General features: G+C 33.9%; 2 protein-coding genes across 3 annotated transcripts; one reads left to right on the top strand and one right to left on the bottom strand.

Moving 5' to 3' along the window:
• Positions 1–772: 772 nt before the first annotated feature.
• Positions 773–4907, top strand: LOC102597751 (COP9 signalosome complex subunit 8). The gene is made up of 5 exons (XM_015310663.1): positions 773–936; positions 1046–1125; positions 1229–1410; positions 3524–3631; positions 4537–4907. The coding sequence occupies exons 1-5, from the start codon at positions 853–855 to the stop codon at positions 4674–4676; spliced, it is 594 nt and encodes a 197-aa protein (XP_015166149.1). The 5' UTR covers positions 773–852; the 3' UTR covers positions 4677–4907.
• An 8466-nt stretch (positions 4908–13373) lies between these two features.
• LOC102597229 (pentatricopeptide repeat-containing protein At2g06000) lies at positions 13374–18457 on the bottom strand. Of its 2 annotated transcripts, XM_006351769.2 has the most exons (4): positions 16396–18457; positions 15436–15520; positions 14482–14558; positions 13374–13746 (listed from the first exon to the last, which is right to left on the bottom strand). In XM_006351769.2, exon 1 carries the CDS (start codon positions 18190–18192, stop codon positions 16540–16542), a length of 1653 nt encoding a protein of 550 aa, XP_006351831.1. In that variant the 5' UTR covers positions 18193–18457; the 3' UTR covers positions 13374–13746; positions 14482–14558; positions 15436–15520; positions 16396–16539. The 2 variants fall into 2 exon arrangements, with proteins under 2 accessions (XP_006351831.1, XP_006351832.1); XM_006351770.2 differs by lacking the exons at positions 13374–13746; positions 14482–14558; positions 15436–15520 and adding an exon at positions 15528–16027.
• Positions 18458–19435: the final 978 nt, after the last annotated feature.

Below are 19435 nucleotides of genomic sequence, written 5' to 3'. Positions count from 1 at the left end.
AAAAATTGTTTAATCGACTAAAAATCTAAAATACATAAATTTTACATGAATATGTAAACAAACTTGCATAAAAATCGAAAAAATTAACGAAAAATCCGTAATATGTACAATGCGAAATATAAATAAACAGTGATATGAAAAGAAATCTAAATAACTAATTGAAATACATAAATATTAGATGAATATGTAAACAAACTTGCATAAAAATCAAAAAAATTGACGGAAAATCCGTAATACGTACAATGCAAAATATAAATCATAAACGGTGATAGTGAAAACAAATCAAAAGAAATATAAATAACTAATCGAAATGAATAATGAAAATTACCTTGCCAACCGAGAAATCTTCTTGAATTAATAAAGAGATTTCGTTTAACAATAAAAAAAATCTTGATGAACAACAATTTAGCACCTTGAAGAAAGATAAACTTGAAACGTGAAAGGTGGGGAAGAAACATGAATGGTGATGAAAAAAAGTTAATGGTATTGGTTTAATTTATTTTTTTTCACTTTAAACGGTTATTGGTATATAATTTGGTCAAATATAGGACTCTTTCCATAAATAAAATTAATTTAAAATACTAAAATCTGAATACATATTATTTTATAAAATTATTGTCATTCTGCCATTTTAAATAAATATTTTAAAGTGTTATTATTTTGACTAATTATATTAGGTATTATGACTTAATTGTTAATTTTCCCTATTACTACTTGGATTACCTTTAAATAGCCCAAAGGCCCAAAGACCAAAAGCCCAAACTATGCACTACATTGTAATTCTGATCACCCCGCGGAGAGTCGGTGACGGAGTAGAAGGAGAATCGACGAGGAAAAAAACAGTGCGCTTCAATGGATACTTCTCCACTCAACGAAGCCTTGGCGTCCAGCTCTTACGACAAGATTGCTGATATTTGTGATAATCTCATGCTCCAGGCAATTTCTCCTTGTTTTTCCTCTCTATTTATTGTCTTTCTAGTGTAGTCCTTTCAGTAGATTTAAGAAAGAAACCTAATGTTTCTATTCGCTTTGTTGGTATTCATAGGGTGCTGCTGAGGGCATCGAATTTCATGATGAATGGCCCTACGCGATTCACCTTCTAGGTCATATTTACAGCAATGACATGTAATCTCCTATTTGCAACTTTACTTTGGAATTTTAGGGTTTTAAGTTGGATGATGTGAAGGAATTGATTTAGAATTACATTGTTATTGTCTTACTTTTGCAGTAATAGTGCGCGATTTCTGTGGAAGAAGATACCTGCAGCTATAAAGGAGGCCCGGCCTGAGGTGGTGGCAGTTTGGAGGATTGGGCAGAAGCTTTGGACAAGGGACTATGTCGGTGTGCACGAGGCTATTCGTGGATTCAGCTGGAGTCCTGAGGTTCAGCCCTTCGTGGCTTCCTTTGCAGGCAAGTTTGTGTATCTTTATTCGCCATAGAACAAATGGTAGAGATTTAGTTGATCATCCTTTTCTGTTTAAAAGTCGATCGTCTTCTATTAACTCTAGTAGTTTAATCAGTTCTGGTTAGAAGCTTTACATAATGTAGAATATGAGTCCTAGCAGCAGCCCAAGATTTGTTTTTGCTTGTTGAATCCATAGGATAATTGGATTCTGAATGATGAAGATGAACGAACCCTTAGAGTAGGTAAAAGGTTGAATATGTGAACAACTAAGACATAACATCTCTAAGTTATAGTGCAAGAGGAGTGTCACCTCTTGTTTCGAAATAAAAAGGGAGAAGTTAAAGTGAGGGTTGAGATTATATTTCGAAGGTTCTATCTAGTAAATTTATACTTTAGTTGGCATTTGGAAGGGATCAACATTCTTTTCTGTGCCTGTCAAAAGCATAGAAGGTTTTGCTGCTACAGCTAATAATTGGGACTTATAAATGAAGTGCCACTGTGCCAAAGGAGTCTAGCCTCTCTTCTGGGTTAAGATTGAATGTGGATCAAGTAAGTGTAAGGATTAACTATATATTTCCATTGTTGAATTAGTAGAATCTATGAATCTGCACAAATCACAAAGTTGGGCTGCAGTCCAGGATTAGCTATTGGAGTTTGATAGTGGCTTGAGACTAGAATGATGCTCTCTGAACTTATCTTGAAGTCTAGTGGCCACTTTCAGGTAATCAGCTTAAATGGGCAGGGATAATTGTTCTCTACAGGTCTCTATGTCTTGGTACAACATCGAAAAATTTGAAAATGATATCTTTTGTTAGCAATGGGCCATTGGCTGTTTGGTACGAAATAGTCAGTATAAGCAATTATTTAGGATGGGTTTACTGGTGTGATCCCCTGAAAGGGAGATCATAATGGTGATGCCTTTTTCTCAATCACGTGTCAATTTTGTTCCTGGTTGATGTCATGATTATTGGTTGGGAGTATCATCTCTATGCTTGAATCTTGATATTTATGTCCTTATTGACCTAGATAATTGTGGATAATACTCCAATTATGTCTCCCCATCATATTTTTCTTCATTGTTAATTTTGCTCTGTGTTCATTTTTGTCAATTACTCTTTATATGAGTTGGGCGAGCTTAATCGGTTCTTTGTTTTCCGCATGCGCAACTATGACAAGGCGTTTAATTTACTAAAACAAGGACTGTGTAGATTCTTTGTATTCCATTTACTGATGGTGAGTTAGTTGAAGTTCTGGGTTGTTTTAATTATTGGGTAACTCTCCAGATACATGGAATTTATCATGTACTTGACTGAGAAAATAGCTATTGAGGAAAAATTTCTTTCCGCATATAAAGGATAATTTGGCGTGTAACTTTCTACTAATAAGACATGCAGTAATACTAATTCCATCATATTGCTGTCCATCCCACCTATATAAAAAACAAAACTATACTACATTTTTATGAGAGGTCAAGGATTAAGTGATTAACTGATGTAGGCATATACCAAAATATATGCTCTCCTCAATATATGTTGAATTCTTCTGTCTGGGGGGTTGGTTGTGGTAGAGACAGAAGCATGGATGAAGTTGTTTTCAGACCATGCTGATGGAGAGGAGCGCAAAAGAATTTTCAGCATGCTTAGTTCTGAGTTCCAACTCTAGGATCTTCTGTTGTGGTTAAAAGTAAATTATTTAGTACTATTTTTTGTAATTCATGCAGCATTATATTTTTGTGACGTCAGGTGAAACTATACTTCACCACATTATTTTTTTTCTTTCAGCCAAATTATTTGGGGCTGTATTTGTAAGAAAATAAAGTGATTGTTGGCACATTGTAGAGGGTGGTGGTTTCATATATCCTTAATGTAAGTTGGTTATTTGTCTAAATATTAGACCACATTGCTGGGGAAATGTTCGAATAGTTACCAGCGATTTTTTTAAGAAAAGCGTTTACTCAAATCTGTGAAGGGAACCATATAATGCAAACATAAACTTAAACTTCTTATGCCCCATTGTTTTCTTTGTGGTTTTGCTATACAGGGTGCATAGGTATACATATGTGTACTTATTTTGCTGTATATTTGATTTTTATATCATTTTCACATCATCCTTCTGCAGAATTATACAAAAAAAGGATGTTCGAGCTCCTTCTTTCTGCTTATTCAACCATTAGCACACAAGACTCAGCTCGCTTCCTGGGAATGAATGAAAATGATGCTACAAACTGTAAGTTGTTATCCTACAGCGTGCGTGCTTGTAGTCTCAGAGTTCTTTTTCTGTACATAAGAGGACTAAATGAACTAATGTCTATCAAAAGGAATCCTTGTTGTGTCTGCAAGGAGAATCATCTCCATTTTCTTCATTGTCTAGTAGACCATAATTTTGGACTTGATTGGCTAGGTATCCTGCTCCTTGATTCACCTTTAAAAGTCATGGTAAAATGTTACTTTCTAAACCTTCTGAAAAGGCTCTCTAATATCTCAAATTCTGCTCTTTGATGTCTTGGTAGTTGTTCCTTTATCAATTTCACACCCCTGGCGGGGAGTTTCTTAACATCTCCTTTAGTTCCTCTGCTAGGATTTAACCGATACATCTGGGATGCCCATCAATTCAGCAATTAGGCAAATAAATTGTCCTAATTTTTCCACTTATAAAAAAAATAGTCCTAATTTTTCCAAGGTCAGCTTTCCATTAACCTTAATTATCCTAATGATGCCATCTAATCTTGCAGTTGGCACTTCCATCAATGATCAATTTGAACTTTCTGATTGGGAGAACAAGTGAACTGACTAGTTTTGGAGTCCTACACTTGTCTAAACTGTAATTTGGAAAAAGCTAATCTTATCAGAAGTAACATTGTCTTCGATTTTCCTGCAATGAAGTGAATTAATAGTACTTCCAACTTTCATGTAGCTTAACTTTAATAGCAATCTCTTTGGTGGATTGAAGGTGATTATTGAGGTTGAAAAAAGTTAAAAAGGGTATATAAGATAATTATAAAATCAGATCGATTTGCTTGAAGCGGTTAACTAAAATAATAGGTGCACATCAAATGTTAAGAAGCACATACAGTGAATGTGTTCATAAGTTATCACTGTTTGGTAACAATAAGTTTGTCATCTCCCTTTCAGATGTGCTGCAACAGGGTTGGGCGTTGGATTCGGCATCTCAAATGCTTACTGTGAAGAAACAGGCAGTTATAACAGAACAGAAGTTAGACCCCAGTAAATTACAGCGCTTAACTGAATATGTCTTCCATCTGGAGCACTAAGCTGTTTGCTGGTTCCGCTATTAGGTGCTTTTCTTACTTGAAATGGTTGGAGAAATTAGCTTGCCAAATTTTATAGCAACAGATCTAAGCATGGATTTACTAGCATGAAGTCGAGAAGAGTATAGTTTTTGAAAGATTTTCTTTGTTAAGGGGCATTAGTAGATATTGAACAAATGTTGAACGATCTTCTTTTATTTAAGTTTTCATTTATTCTATTAAGATTTTCCATTCCGTTCCCTGCTCTGGTGGATGTATTTGGAAAACACAACTATGACCATAGGAATTATGCTTAAATTTGATTCGACGAAAAAAAAAATCAAGTTTCAAGTTGAAAGTAATAGTCGAGAGAGTTCCCGTTGACCGAAGACTTGATTGTTGATATTTCGATAGGTCCAGAATGGATTGAAAAAGGAGCTGGTTCGACAGAAAGCTTTTGAAGACGTAGTGCACCCTTGTAAATAAGGAACAAGATGAATACGGAGGTTAAACAAAGCATCCTACACCCAAAAAGTGCCCCACATAGGGTTTCCCCGAAATCCCCCGGTAACTAAGGTAAACAATGTAGAAAAAGCACCTATTTCTGTATCGGTTTCAGAAGAGCGAAGAACATTTTGCACAGAACTTCAGGTTTCATTCATTCCTTTGAACAACAGAAGCAGTATGTTATGCGTATACACTGACACTAGCCAAAACACCCATCCAGATTCACTACGTTCTCAAACTGAGTTTTCTCACCATCTAATGGCAAAGGCAAAACACAGCCTTACATAATACGGCAACAACATTTGTTTCTATATACACTGAAACTTTCAAAACATTTTGGCCAAAAATTATGGTGTGAACATCAAGCAGGTTTGTAACCAGGATACGCATTAACATTATATATAACTTCTGCTTGTGGTGAAATTTTGTTATCTTTGTGAGTATTTCGAGTGAATGATCTCCTTCTACATTGGGGTCGATCACCATCCTCAGCAGCACTGGAGATTTGGCCAATAAAACCTTGATAAGCTGCATGTGAACCCCTGCTCCCATTACGCCTGTAATCTGAGAAGCTTGCAGGAATTTCATCAATAGTCCCCCAAGGAAAATAATCAAGCAATTCACCAGGTCCCTAATATTAACGAAAATACGTCACTCTGAACTTAAAACTGAAGATCTAGTGAGTAAGAAAATAAGAAAGTGTACAAGCTTAGTTGGTACAAGCTTAGTTCGTGCCTTTACAGAGGATTCATGTGAAACTTTTGCTAAAAGAGGGACACATTTTAGATGTATATTGTCCGAGAAGACAAATGAGGATATAAATTCGTCTGTTGTTTCCCAAAGTGTTTGATCAAGCTTCAGCTGTGAAAGTCTACACCAATTTTTCGATAAGATACTTGTCCTAACAGCATCGCGTAAAGGCAAACACAAAAGTATGTCATCGATTAATTTCTCGGGAAGGTTGCTAAGTACATCAACAAGTAAACTTTGTTTTAATTTCCTTCATTAGGTGTCATCATATGCCAGTAAAATCTGCAGAAAATAAACGAAAACACGTAAGGTAAGGAATTTGCAAGTATTATCTTGAGGTACGTCTCTTATTCTACTAAACCACAACGAGAACCAGAGGACTATCCAAAATTTCAAAAGGATGGATGCACTATCACAATTTGCATTATATATGATCATACTTCAAGTATGGTTCACACATCTATACTTTGAGTGTTTTTTTTTTTAAAAAAAAATGTAACACTACTATATACATACAATTAGGAAGGAGGGCATGCGTTCACTTAAATATTCAATTTGAGCTGCATTTATTATATATACCCAGAAAATAAAAATACACTCTTGGTTTCAAAATTCTACAGAACTAGAATAATAAAAAGCACATGAGTTATGTTAACAATGAAGAAAAAGAAAAGAAAAGAAAGGAGAAATTGAAGATGAACCTGAGGATGAAACTTTGTGATTTGTGAGTGCTCCTAAAAGGCTAATTCAATTGTATTCTAATTAAATTGGGGATGAAGTTGTGATTAGTACACGTGTAAATACTGAAATCCAACATCACTCTAAAGGTGACAGCACATTGAGTAGAATAGATAAATTTAAGGTGTTTATTATGTTTCGATTATTACATTATTTTTATTTATTTTTGATCTTTTTTATAGATTTTTATATTGTGTACTTGATATTTTCTCTGCACAATCTCTTTCTTTTTTGTATCTAAATTTATTTCACTTGAACGGATTTTTTTTAGAAACAACATTACTATTTCTACGAGATGATAATGATAAGGTGTATGTATATTGTGTACTCCTCAAATCTTTTTCACTAAGTAATGAATAGAATACCATTAATATGAATTATGATAATGCTCTTAAAGGAATTTTTTTAAAAATAGAGAAAATGAATATTGAGAAATTAGATAAAATGAAGCCCTACTATAACATCATTACAAGATGCATAGAATATCAAATAATGGCTACTAGTAATAAAATAATTGAGATTAAAAAACGTGAAAGTGAAGAAAGACTGTTTTTTTTCCTACTCGGAGTTTGGTGTTCAAGCTAAGTTTCAACTAAATTTAGATCGCACATTGCAATGTTCATTTAAAGGTGACGCTTTCAATAAAAACTTATACAGCTAGTACTGTGAAGTTCTCAATCCACAACAGTAATTTATGTCTTTAACATTAACCTTAACTAATTAAAAGCATTAATTAATAAATAATCCACCTAGAAAAATAATACATCTAACTGCTATTACTTGTTCATGTCACATCCCACCGGTTTTGTTGCTTCATAGATATCAACAATTGATAGGAACTTCCTTCGTTTATTAACGCAACCCATTTTGTCCGATATTTCACCATCTGAATTCACCTCTGGATAATATTTTGATCTGCTAATAATCATGTTAAAAACAAGAAAATTAAAGACTATACCGTAGTCTAAAAGAAGAGTTAATAAATTGACCATATATATTAAACATGAGATTATAATGACCAGGTAATTAAGAATGATTTTTTTTCCAATGTAAAGTATTTTTCTTTTGCATTATATATATATTAAATACACTTACAACTTTGATTTCTTATGTTCGTTTTAATGCTTGAATTTTTTTTGGTTGAGATATCTTTCCTTGTGGGAGAACTCCAATTACATTCATCTTCAACTGGTGAGAGCCTCTCAGTACACTTCAAAATCAAGGAAAGTAACTTAATCAACTATAATTCAAAAAAGTTTTTAACAATAATTTTTATTTTTTTTTAATAAAATACAAGTCTTTTTCAATACATACATCGCATAAAAAACTCCAAGTAGGAACTAATTAGTATATATTGTTGAACAATATTATTAGTTGAAACTTAGCTAGTTCAAATTAAAACACTTATATGCATGCAACTCTTAAACAAAATTTAACGCATCAAAATATTTTTTGTACCTTAGTATATTAGTATTACTATATAAGATCAATGGACTGCAAACATTTTGTTACTTTTCAATGCAATCTTGTTTGTATGTCAAAATAATACTTGGTAAATGCATGCAAAATATGAAACTAATTGACAAGTGCAGAATGACAGATACCCAGAAAATAATTGAAATACACACGTACAAACTGATCTAGCGTAAACACCATGCACCATCGTAAAAGAAGCAAAATTCTACATTTCATACAAATTCACAATTTATACGGCATGAATAGTCACCTTGTAGAGGTCAGTGATGGAACGAAATTTTGTACTCCTCGGCATCAATCTGCGAGCGTCTTCATCTAATTTTATCGGGAGTTTCGAGCGTCATTATTATCTTGTGTATATATAATTCACACATATCAATATCGTAATTATTTTCCGTACAGAAAAATCCTTCGATGACCTATGATTATCTATCAATAACATGTTAAACCCATGAATATATATTTTGATAATATTAAAATGATACGTATTAATTTGCTGCTATGATCATAATTGCTTTCAATTTTTTTGTTAAAACTGCAAGCGTTAACAAAATTATCATCGATCTGTGTATATATATAGCAGGTTTCGGTGAAAGGCCTCACCTCAAGGGATGTGATAGTGGCATCCATGGCTCTTATATGGACACTACTCAATCGTTACTTCAAAACTCCCCACATATATGGATTAAAAATTATTTCAGACAATATATCGTTCATATATATATACTCATATATTAGTAGTGGAGTTGATCAGACGATCGAGACTCTCCACATGCCGACTCAGCAGGGATGTACGTGGAGACGGAGAGTATTGTGTGTATATATAAATATATAAATATAGAGAGAGAAATATTGCTTTGAGATGGCTGATCTCTGTGGGTATTCCTATTTCACGTAGAATACGGAATTAATTACGAATAACGAAAATTCCCAAATTTACTATTGTTTATAATTATAATTTAACCTCCATTATATGAATCATCGACACAAAAAAAGTTTGTTATTTGTCTTCATTTTAAGTCCTATATATTGGCTCATAAGATCCCCATGTTTAAATATAGTTGCTATATCTTAGGCCACGTTGATAAATCATGCATAGTTTATAACAAATGTACTTAATAGTTTGTACCATGAAAAAACACGGTAAAAATTGTTTCCATGCCTTTTGAAAAAGGTTCTCATGCATAATTAATAAAAAATTAATCACGCAAATTAAACTTCACTATCAATTTTCTAGTGAAACTTGACTACTAATATGGTTAGAAAATTAGTTTGGCCATGGATCTTCTCTGGAATTCCCTCAACTTACAAATATTTTCTTTTATATTTGGGTCTTCTCATAAATTTAAAAAAAAAATCCATATTTATTGATTTGATATAAATGTAGAATGTATTTTTTTTCCAGAGATTATACAATTGATCATATTAGAATATTGTAAATAAACCTTTGTAAAGGTAGATAAAGAACAATTATAATAGTTTATGAGACGAATGAAATTTGAATTTGTAAATGATTTAATATAATTTATATATCACTTAGAGAAGTAACTAATTAAAATATAATCTTGTAGCTACCTAGGTGGAAGAAGTGGTAGCATCTTTTCTCTAATTCGCCTTTTGGTTTTCTCTTAATTAAACCAACATTTATATTATTTATGTTCGTTATTATCATTAAAAATATGATCAGATGTTACAGAAATTAACGTACTACCAACTTAAACAATAGTACGTACATGCACTCTAAAATTATCATCGTTTATCTGTAATATAATACTATAATTACAGTATCATCTTCATATTTTTACTTCTACAGTAGTTTTAATAGTCACAAATAAACAATAACAATAATTATACATGATCAATCTCAAACTATTGAGATTTGTTGTATGAGTAGTCACTATCATTTTTGCTTTATTTGTTAAATATTTCAATCAACAACAACAACGCATTAATTCACGACTAGCTATATGAGCATTCACCATCATAAATACTCCATATAATATCCATAATATTTCAATATATCAAACATCTTTTATATATTCTAATGGTTATATATACCTCTCACATACTTAAAGTCTCCGTTTGGGTACAAAAACAAACCACTAGTTATTTGTTTTTTCCTTTTACATTTCTTTACATGGAAAATCACAGATCGATTTGATCTCTTATCAATGCTTTCTAGTCGAGGTTGTTGCATCACACTTTGCTTAGTGTAGGTTTACATTACTTGTATCTGATGCACACTTAAAAGATAGTAGCATTTTTGAAGTCCCAAAAAAATTCCTTTTATTTATAGTTATAATAAAAGCAGGATTTTTCTACAATAACTTCAGCCACATGCGAGGAGGCCATTCAAGGAAGAAAAAGACCAAATTATAGACCGAGTCCCCATAACGGCAAGGGGGTGCGAACCGTCCATGCCGCCTTACCATATATAATAAGGCTCCATTCAATTAGTTAAAGGTTACAATGTTTTATTTTATTAGTTTTTCGTTCGATGTCTCATACTCATATAAAGACTCAACTATATTCAAATCTGCACCAAAAAAATTCACAATAGAAGATAAATCACACCTTAACTAATGCAATTTTGTACCCAATAAGATCTAAATTCGAAATACTCATTGTTAATTTTGAGTATCATCTTTCTACTTCAAACAATAATATTTCATCATTATCTCTTTCTCTCTTTTTCTTCGCTACAAGAAGGGTAAACGACTGTCATATTAGCAATCAAAATATGAATACATGATGTGAGGATAAGAAAACAACATCTTATATGTTGTATTGTGCAGGTTTGCTAGTAAAATAATTATGAATATTGAATCATCTTAAACCTTTTATGATACCTAGAGGTCCATACACTCTATCCTCCCCAGATCCTATTCACTTTATCCACAGATTTCACTAAGTGGAATTTTACGAGATATGTTATTATTGTTGTTAAGTTTTTAAAGGTGCAGGCAAACATATAAATTGAGGGGGAAAATGAGCTATGACCCCAATATATCAAACTCTCGAAAATATCTTTCTTTTTTTTTTTTTTAGAAAAAAAATACTCCACTAATTTGATGTAATTGTCTGATCAATTTCTTGATAACCAACATTACGTCCATATTCACATGCCTTTAGATTGGCTTTTAATTCATGTAGCACAAGTAATTATCATAAAATTAAACGAATTAGATAATCAATAACATGTGCTATTTAAATAAACTTCCAGTATTTTGATTTTATTAATTTGCTATGTCAGAAAGTTGAATTCAATCTGCAAGGTTTAAGAAGAATATTCTAGAACACTCGAGAATCGTAACCCCAATCCCCATTAAATCAATTAAACAAACCCACATATGATGAACATGAACAATCAGTTAATTAGTTAAAGGATAATTTTTTTAAAAATCAAAAGTAAAAACTGGTGACAGGAGAAATGGAAAAAGGAATTACAAATTGGAATGAAACTCTTATCAACACTAGGAGATAAAAGTTCAATCAACGGATCTACTAATATTTTTCAGTTAAAGCGATAAATAACTGGATATACTACACCAAAAATATCTACAATAATGTTTATTGATATCGTTCGATTGATATATATACACGAAATAATTTACATATATGTTTTTTGGCTATCAGGATTTAAACTTGCGATGTTTATTCTTAAGGATCAAAGGTTTTGTAACCTGATAAAGTGCAGCGACGGATCGGAACTTCCTTTTCTTAGGAGGAGAAGCTTCATCTTCCATATTCACGGCTGTTGACGATGATACCTCCGCCGTATCGCCGACGCTTTCTTCTTCTACGATCACTACTCTTGAACTTTCACCGGCGTTATGGTAAATTTCACGGCTGCTATCGGAATCGCCGCTGAGCTGAATAAGCTGCAACGCCGCGTTCATCTCCGGCTCCGTCAGCTTTTCCGGTTCCGTTTGAATTCCTCTATTTTTCACCGTTGATTTCTTCATTTTATGGCAAGTCGGTGTTTGGTTTGCGGTGAAATTGAAGAGGAAGGAACTTTTGTGGGGAGCTATTTGTAATTCCTCAGGTGAGGTGGGTAATGACGAAAATATCTTTGAAGTAAGCATATTTTTTTAAGGCTTGTTTAATTAATTAAGTAATCGCTAGTTTCAGAGATTTTTTTAGGGACAAGATTGTAATTTACGCAATTCTTTTGGTCTTTTTTTTTTTTTTTTTTTGGGTATGATCTGGTCATACCTTTTGCTCTACGTAAAGTTTAAACTATAAGCTATTTGAACAAAAGCAAGAATTTGAACGATCCAAAACCAAGGTAGAAAACTTTATTACATGTTTTATTTACTTTTTTTTTTAAAGTTCGTGTAAAGTTGAAATTGGATAATCAAATTAAAATGAAGGAGTATCTCATAAAAAAAGAACCCAAGTCTTATATTTTTAAATCATATATAATTAGTATCAGTCGTATACTAGGTAATAAAAAACTTAAGCAAGGTGCGATTGGTTTGCAAGATAAAAGTAGTTCCCACTACTCAGCAAGCAAACAACGTCACAACTCTATTTAGGCAACTCAGGAGGTATAGATCACCAAAAACAACGTGTAACAGACAAATGGATTTTGTTTGGATTTGTTCATAGGGTATTAGTAGTGCCAACTTATCAGACTTTAGACATCACATCACATGAGTTTTTTTTTTAAATGGTTTTCTTTTACGTCACATGAGTGCTTGTGTGTAAACATAGGTTTTTTTTTCTTTTCTAATACGAAGGCGTTTGAGTTAATTTGTGCACAGTTCAATTATTATACTGGATGTTTGTTACCTCCCACAGCACAAATATTGAATACTTTTATCTATTAAAGTTAGATAAATGAAAAAAAATCATTTAGTATTTTTTACATGTGCTCCAAATTTAGAAGCATTAATATCTGAGGTAGGCATCTAGCAATTGAACATGTGAAACAATATGTTTTTTTTTCTTCTTTAGTGAGGAGTTAGACTATGCTGTGGTCCATAATTATTTAGTAAGAGAAATGGTAGAATTTTCTGTGTAAGTGAAACATCGAACTTATGAAATTATAATAGTAATCAAACTGTGACCTTAACCCCAACATAAATAATAAACGTTCAGAGGGGCAAGTAAATTTGGCAGGCTGTACCTTTTGTATATTGCTAAGTGGTAATAAACTTATAATCAAACGAGCATTGCTTGGCGAGAATGACATTGATCTTCGTTATAAATATGGAAATGTAACGATCACAACAGAATTCGTGCACGACGCCTCAAATGGATATGTATATGGCCTGATTTCAATATCCAGTGGTAACAAGATTGTTACTTACGTACAACTTTTCATCACATCAACGTACACGAGGCGGATGAACACTAATTTTCTTGCTTAGCCTGTTGATCATATACGCATTCTGTACCTCAAATCTCAACAGTGAATTTGCAAAGCTTCAGGAATGAGCATAGCCAAGTTTCCTCCTCAGCCCAGACAACTTGTGTATCCACCCAAATGATTTGGAAGTATGTGTCTTTGTTAGGTGTTAATAAGATGTCTGCCCCTAGGATCTTCACTCTGTATCACTTGGCATCGGGGCTGAGGATAGCACACTTCCTTCCTCGACCCCAGTCATCGTGTCTCCACCTGCATGGGTTTGAAAATAGCCTTGTTAGGCATTGATAAGATGCAAGTACCATACTTTATACAACATTAAAGGAACACGGCATCATGCCCCACAAAAACCTAAGAACAGAAATTCACTATGTAAACAAGGGAATGCATACAAAAATCCATCTGTCATTTCATAATCAGACAAACTTCTGTATGGCAACTATTTACATCCATCAGAAGGCATTGTATTCAGCAGGGGGGCATAACATTATTGCAGATTCTTAAGGTTGACTGAGATGAATTTAGATGGTGAAACATGGTTATTGAGGATTCATATATCCAAACAACTTGTTTGGGACTGGGGCTTAGTTGTTGCTGTTCAAAAAACACAAAAGGTTGTGTAAGACTCATTCAATTTTGTTTTTGGGGACTTCATAAAACCCTTATTGATTGAGAACTTTGCGCGACAAACACTCATCAACATTAACACTTGGGATAAACAAATACACAACTACTTTTTTGTTCAACCAGTTGAAACCAATTATTTTTGCTATTTGCCTACATCTACCATAATTAGTTTCAACTGGTTGATTATAAAAAATATGGGCAAATATCCCAACTCAGATCTTCAGAAAGGACATTTTCCATTTGTTATTACAATTTTCGATGGCGAGAACATTTGATTGGCAATTCCCACATGCGGAGAAAGTTCTTCCAAATCATTTGTGGGGAGAAAAAACAATCAAACATCTATAAAAAGGTACTTACATAGCCCCAGCTTGTGAAGAGAATATTCTGAAACCCGACAACTTTTGAAGATCTTGTCTAAACCCAGTAAAGAGAACCTGAAAGAAACAGATTTTGAACAGGAACATAAGCAAGACCACAAGCACCGCAGAACACTACGCTTCTCTAAATAAATGGAGGAAATCTAGAGTGGTGCCGGCATGAAAATTCAGGAAGCAACAACATTTATTCAGGAAAAATGTGACCAACTATATTCCAACAAATTGACAAGTGCAAAGTTTGAAGCAACGAAACAAGCAAGCTCTAGCATCCAAGTTACAGAGGAGTCAAGTTAGAAAGGTTGAATAATTTAAACACAGATGTGCCAATAATGCATCTTCCAGAATGAGAACGAGAAGGTGAAGAGGCCAACACTGATATAAAGACAAAAACAATTAAGAGAAATGCAATGAAATACAAAATAATCACCGTTTACATAGTTGGTATAACCATATACTCTAGATTACATGGCTGGGATAGCTGACAGGTGATAACTCACAAGAAGCAGAAAATTAAACACAACTTGAAATGCATCTTTCAGCTGATACTTGACTGACATAATATGGAAGGAGGGCTTATATGACCTGTGAGACAGCAAATTAATATGCTGTTAACTATGACCAATTGAAGATCCTATGATCAACCTTATAAGATGGTAAGCCTATTGCTGTTGCTACTTTGGAAAGAGAGAAAAGGGCACCGGCCCTAGAAAGTAATGGGAGTGACACATGACATCTTACCATAATAGTAAAAAGGGAAATGATGAAGAAAGAGCTTAAGTGCATTTGAACTCTATAAAGTTGGCCATTGTGAATTTTAAAAAACATGAGTAATTTTAGACAGTTCTCATTCATTTTGGAATGTCAGCCGACTGCTTAACGGTGGAGTAAATCAAGTTGATGCTATGGTCAGTAGTACTTCAAAGGTTAAGCTTACCTACATCGCCGACCGAAATTATAACAGATGCCAATATGCGCTCGATGTGCGGGACAACTCCTAGCGGCTGTCGCCAACAAGGTTGCTGGACACAGTCAAATTGAGAAACAGAAGAACAAAGTCAATACTCACATATTCTAGTTGAAAATCAAACAATCAAGAAAAAAAAAATTAGTTGAAAATCAAACAATCAAGAATTATTTTTTTAGTTGAAATTCTGTAAAAACTTGAAGATGAACAAAACAACATGCACGTTCTTAGAAGCTTTAAGAGCCTTCTCAAGGAAGCCCTTTTATCTGCAGACCACATTCCTTCACATCACTGATAACAATGTACAAAAATTGACAAAGTAGTATAAAAGTTTCTCACAAGACTTTCAACAAACAAAACATTGTTTTTCATTGTAAATTTAATTTCCCATTTCAGTTCTTCTCACTCAACAAACTCTTCAAATCTTCCCTCCAGCCTCATATTATTACACTATTTCATGGTAGCTTAGCTGATTTTCATGGACTATTTCCCCTTTTATTAAAAAAAAAGGCATTAGTTCCATGTACAATCCTTGAGTTTCTGATAGTTATCCATCAAAATCCTGTCAAAATGATGGAACCCTATCAGACTATCAGATGACATAATAAAGCTTATCACAAGATAACCTGGATAAAACTCATGAAAAGGTAAGCAGAAGGCATCTTCTCGTTTTTTTTTTCTTTTATTTGTTTCTATTGCCAGTTTTCTTTTCTCTAAATGAGGGGGCTTATAACCTGAAGAAATTAGAGGGACACATGTAATGCTTCTCGTGCTAATGATGAGTTGAACTAAAGATCTTAGAAATGCAGGTCTTATAAGTTTGTAAACTAAAGGGTTCCTTCCTGTTAATTCCACAAATGAAACACTTTGTGAACTTTTCAAAACAGGTAAAAAAACTACCAGATTAGGTAGTTTTTTGGAGCTTCTCACCTTACAGAAACGACGATGACCATGCTTCTTGAGCTTGATATAAATATGCAGAAGCAATCTTCTCAAGTTCTGAAGCACTTGAAGAGAACAACGATTCGCATGTTCCTTAAGCAGTGCCAAAGGAACCAGGTAATTTTTTTTTAATTAAACAGCCACTGGGATATCCAAACTTGTCCGGAATGGTACAGATTGCTTTGAAGATGATAAATCAGGATTCAAGTCCTTTGATGGAGTGAGCCTTACTTTATAAGCTTCCTTTACCATCCCAGCTTTTAGAAGGCATGATGTCAAACAACTTACTGTGATATCATCTGGGACACAACCCAAAGACAGCATCTTATCAAAAATGGCCATAGCTTCAAGCATTCTTCCTTTCATGCAATGCCCAAGAATGAGAATGGTGAAGGTGATTTTATCATGGCAACACCCTCTGCTCTCCATTTCTGCTGCAATGACATTTGCTTTGCTCAAATTACCAGCCTTGCAAAACCCATCAAGCACAGGGTTGTATACAAATGGTTGGGGGACAATATCATCCCTCGATTTCAATTGCCTCAATAATTCCCGAGCTTCATTTAGCCTATTTTCCTTGCTCAAAGCACTGATAAGAATAGAAAAAGTATATAGGTTTGGAGACAAATTTCTAGTGTTCATTTCATCCCATAGCTTTAAGCCCTGATCTAATTCTCCAGTACGACAATAACCGTCAATGAGAGACGTGAAGGTCACAACATCAGGAGGGTAACCAACAGCACACATCCTCCCATACATTTGTATAGCAGAAAACATGTCTCCTATCTTGCCAAAACCATTGATAAGAATGTTAAAAGTAACCAGATTTGGACTAATACCGTAAGTAGTCATTTCATCCATCAGATTTATAGCCTCATCCATTCTGCCCAACTTGCAGTAACCAGCGATAACAGAAGTATATGTCACAACATCAGGTGACAGTCCATCTTGTAACTCAAGATTTCCTAACAAACCTCGAGCCCTGTTTACTTGACCAACAGAACACAACCCATTTATAAGAGTGTTATACGTAACAGTATCAGGGAAACAACCAAAACTTCCCATGTCATTGAAAAACTCAAATGCCTTATCAACTCCTCCAACTCGACAAAGCCCACGAATCACAGTGTTAAAAGTGCAGGTATCTGGAAACAATCTCTCTGACCTCAAAATATGATGTTTGAAAAAATCAACAGCTTCATCTACCCTACTTCGTTTCATTAACAAACTCAAAAGACTATTATGTACAAAAGGCCTAACAATTCTACCTTCCTCCCTACCTAACTCAGCTTGTGAAATCAAAATTTCTTTGGCAATCTCAAACTTGCCCGCATTTGCAAGTGCCAATACTACACTTTCCAAAATCGAATTTTCTAGTAAATACCCATCAGCTTTCATAAACTTAAACACTAACATAGCGGAATCGTGAAACCCCATCTGAGAAAGTGACCTCAAAAGCAAATTAAAACTCCCAATACAATGAACAAGATTCAGATTGATCCTAGTACACTGTAAAAAACGAAATGCCAATCTGGGGTTATTCAAATTGGTATTAATATGGTGAATAACGGTGAAAGCAATATGTGGGTCCAAATTTTGACGAAAATAATCAGAACCGAATACATCAAGTGATTGAGAATGGTGAAAACAGAGGAGACATACAACTTTAGTAAACCAAACCGCCTCAGGTCCAGGTCCGTATGAAGGGATAGATTTTGAAGAAGTGAGACCATGAAATCGAGCAATGAGTAAGATATTGGACGCCCGTTGAACCCACAAGGGCATTATCTCCGGTCGCCGATAGTAGGGGTTTGAATCGATCTTAGATTTAGAAGCCGTTTTTTAGTCATACCATTTCCGGTACCGGAGGTGATAATATTTATTGGGGTTTAGGGTTTTGGAGGAGGAGGCGGCGGCCGGAAAATGACTCAGTGGCGTCAATGATAAACGCAGGCTAAGGTTAAATGTTAAACGCAGTGTGACAATGCCTGATCCCTCTTTCTTTATTTTCCCATTCACTCTCTTCTTTTTTCTTTTTATTCCCTTTGTGAAAAAATAGTTTTCTATCTCTCACTTACTACAATTTAAATAGATTTTCACATCTTTATATTATTTTCTTGTAAAATATAAATATATTTATTTTTTAAAATGTGATGAACTACTGAACCAAGGGATGTTTGGCCATGAAATTTGTTCTGTATTTTGAAGAAAAAAACTTTTTTTATTTTTAAAGTGAAAAATAATGAGTACTTTTTTTTAGTATTTATAAATTGGAGTTGTGTTTGGCTATAAAATATAAATTAGATTATTTTTAAAATTTTATGAATAATTTAAAGTGAAAATAATTTTTTGCTAGAAGTCTAGCTCAACAAAATAAAATAAAATATGATCAAATGTCTCATTATATCCCCGACAATATTTACCAAACTATAATATTTTAGAGTAAATTGTGTTTGTTTGGCAATAATTTTATGATAATATTGTTCAATGCATTTTTCAGATACAAATACTTTTATCTAATTTTTGATTATGAATGTATTTATTTTCGTTATTTTTATTACTTCTTTTTTAAGGTAACTTTTATCTAATTTATTTTCCCATGGTGTATGTTATTTGCGGATGACATAGTACTGATTGATGAGACGCGGGACAGATTTAATGCGCGGTTGGAGGTATGGAGACAAACGCTGGAGTCCAAAGGGTTCAGGTTGAGTAGGACCAAAACAGAATATTTGGGATGCAAATTCAGTGATGTGGTGGATGAGACAGATGTGGAAGTGAGACTTGCCGCACAAATCATTCCTAAGAAGGAAAGTTTTAAGTATCTTGGGGCGGTAATCCAAGGGAGTGGTGACATCGACGATGATGTCACACATCGCATTGGGGCTGCTTGGATGAAATGGAGGCTTGCCTCTGGAGTATTGTGTGATAAGAAAATTCCACCGAAACTTAAAGGTAAGTTTTACAGAGTGGTAGTTAGACCGGCCTTGTTGTATGGAGCGGAGTGTTGGCCAGTCAAGAACGCACA

Source organism: Solanum tuberosum, unplaced genomic scaffold (genome assembly GCF_000226075.1).
Source record: "Solanum tuberosum cultivar DM 1-3 516 R44 unplaced genomic scaffold, SolTub_3.0 scf00136, whole genome shotgun sequence".
NCBI classification, from domain to species: Eukaryota; Viridiplantae; Streptophyta; class Magnoliopsida; order Solanales; family Solanaceae; genus Solanum; species Solanum tuberosum.
Note: the sequence above shows the minus strand (reverse complement) of the source record. Positions and strands in the feature narration are given on the sequence as shown.

Bases quoted from the DNA above. Each gene is read 5' to 3' on its own strand.
- LOC102597229 (XM_006351769.2), bottom strand. From the start codon at position 18,192: ATGCCCTTGTGGGTTCAACGGGCGTCCAATATCTTACTCATTGCTCGA.
- LOC102597751 (XM_015310663.1), top strand. From the start codon at position 853: ATGGATACTTCTCCACTCAACGAAGCCTTGGCGTCCAGCTCTTACGAC. The intron at 1,126-1,228 runs GTAATCTCCTAT...TTACTTTTGCAG, and splicing joins CATATTTACAGCAATGACAT to TAATAGTGCGCGATTTCTGT. The intron at 3,632-4,536 runs GTAAGTTGTTAT...TCTCCCTTTCAG, and splicing joins TGAAAATGATGCTACAAACT to ATGTGCTGCAACAGGGTTGG.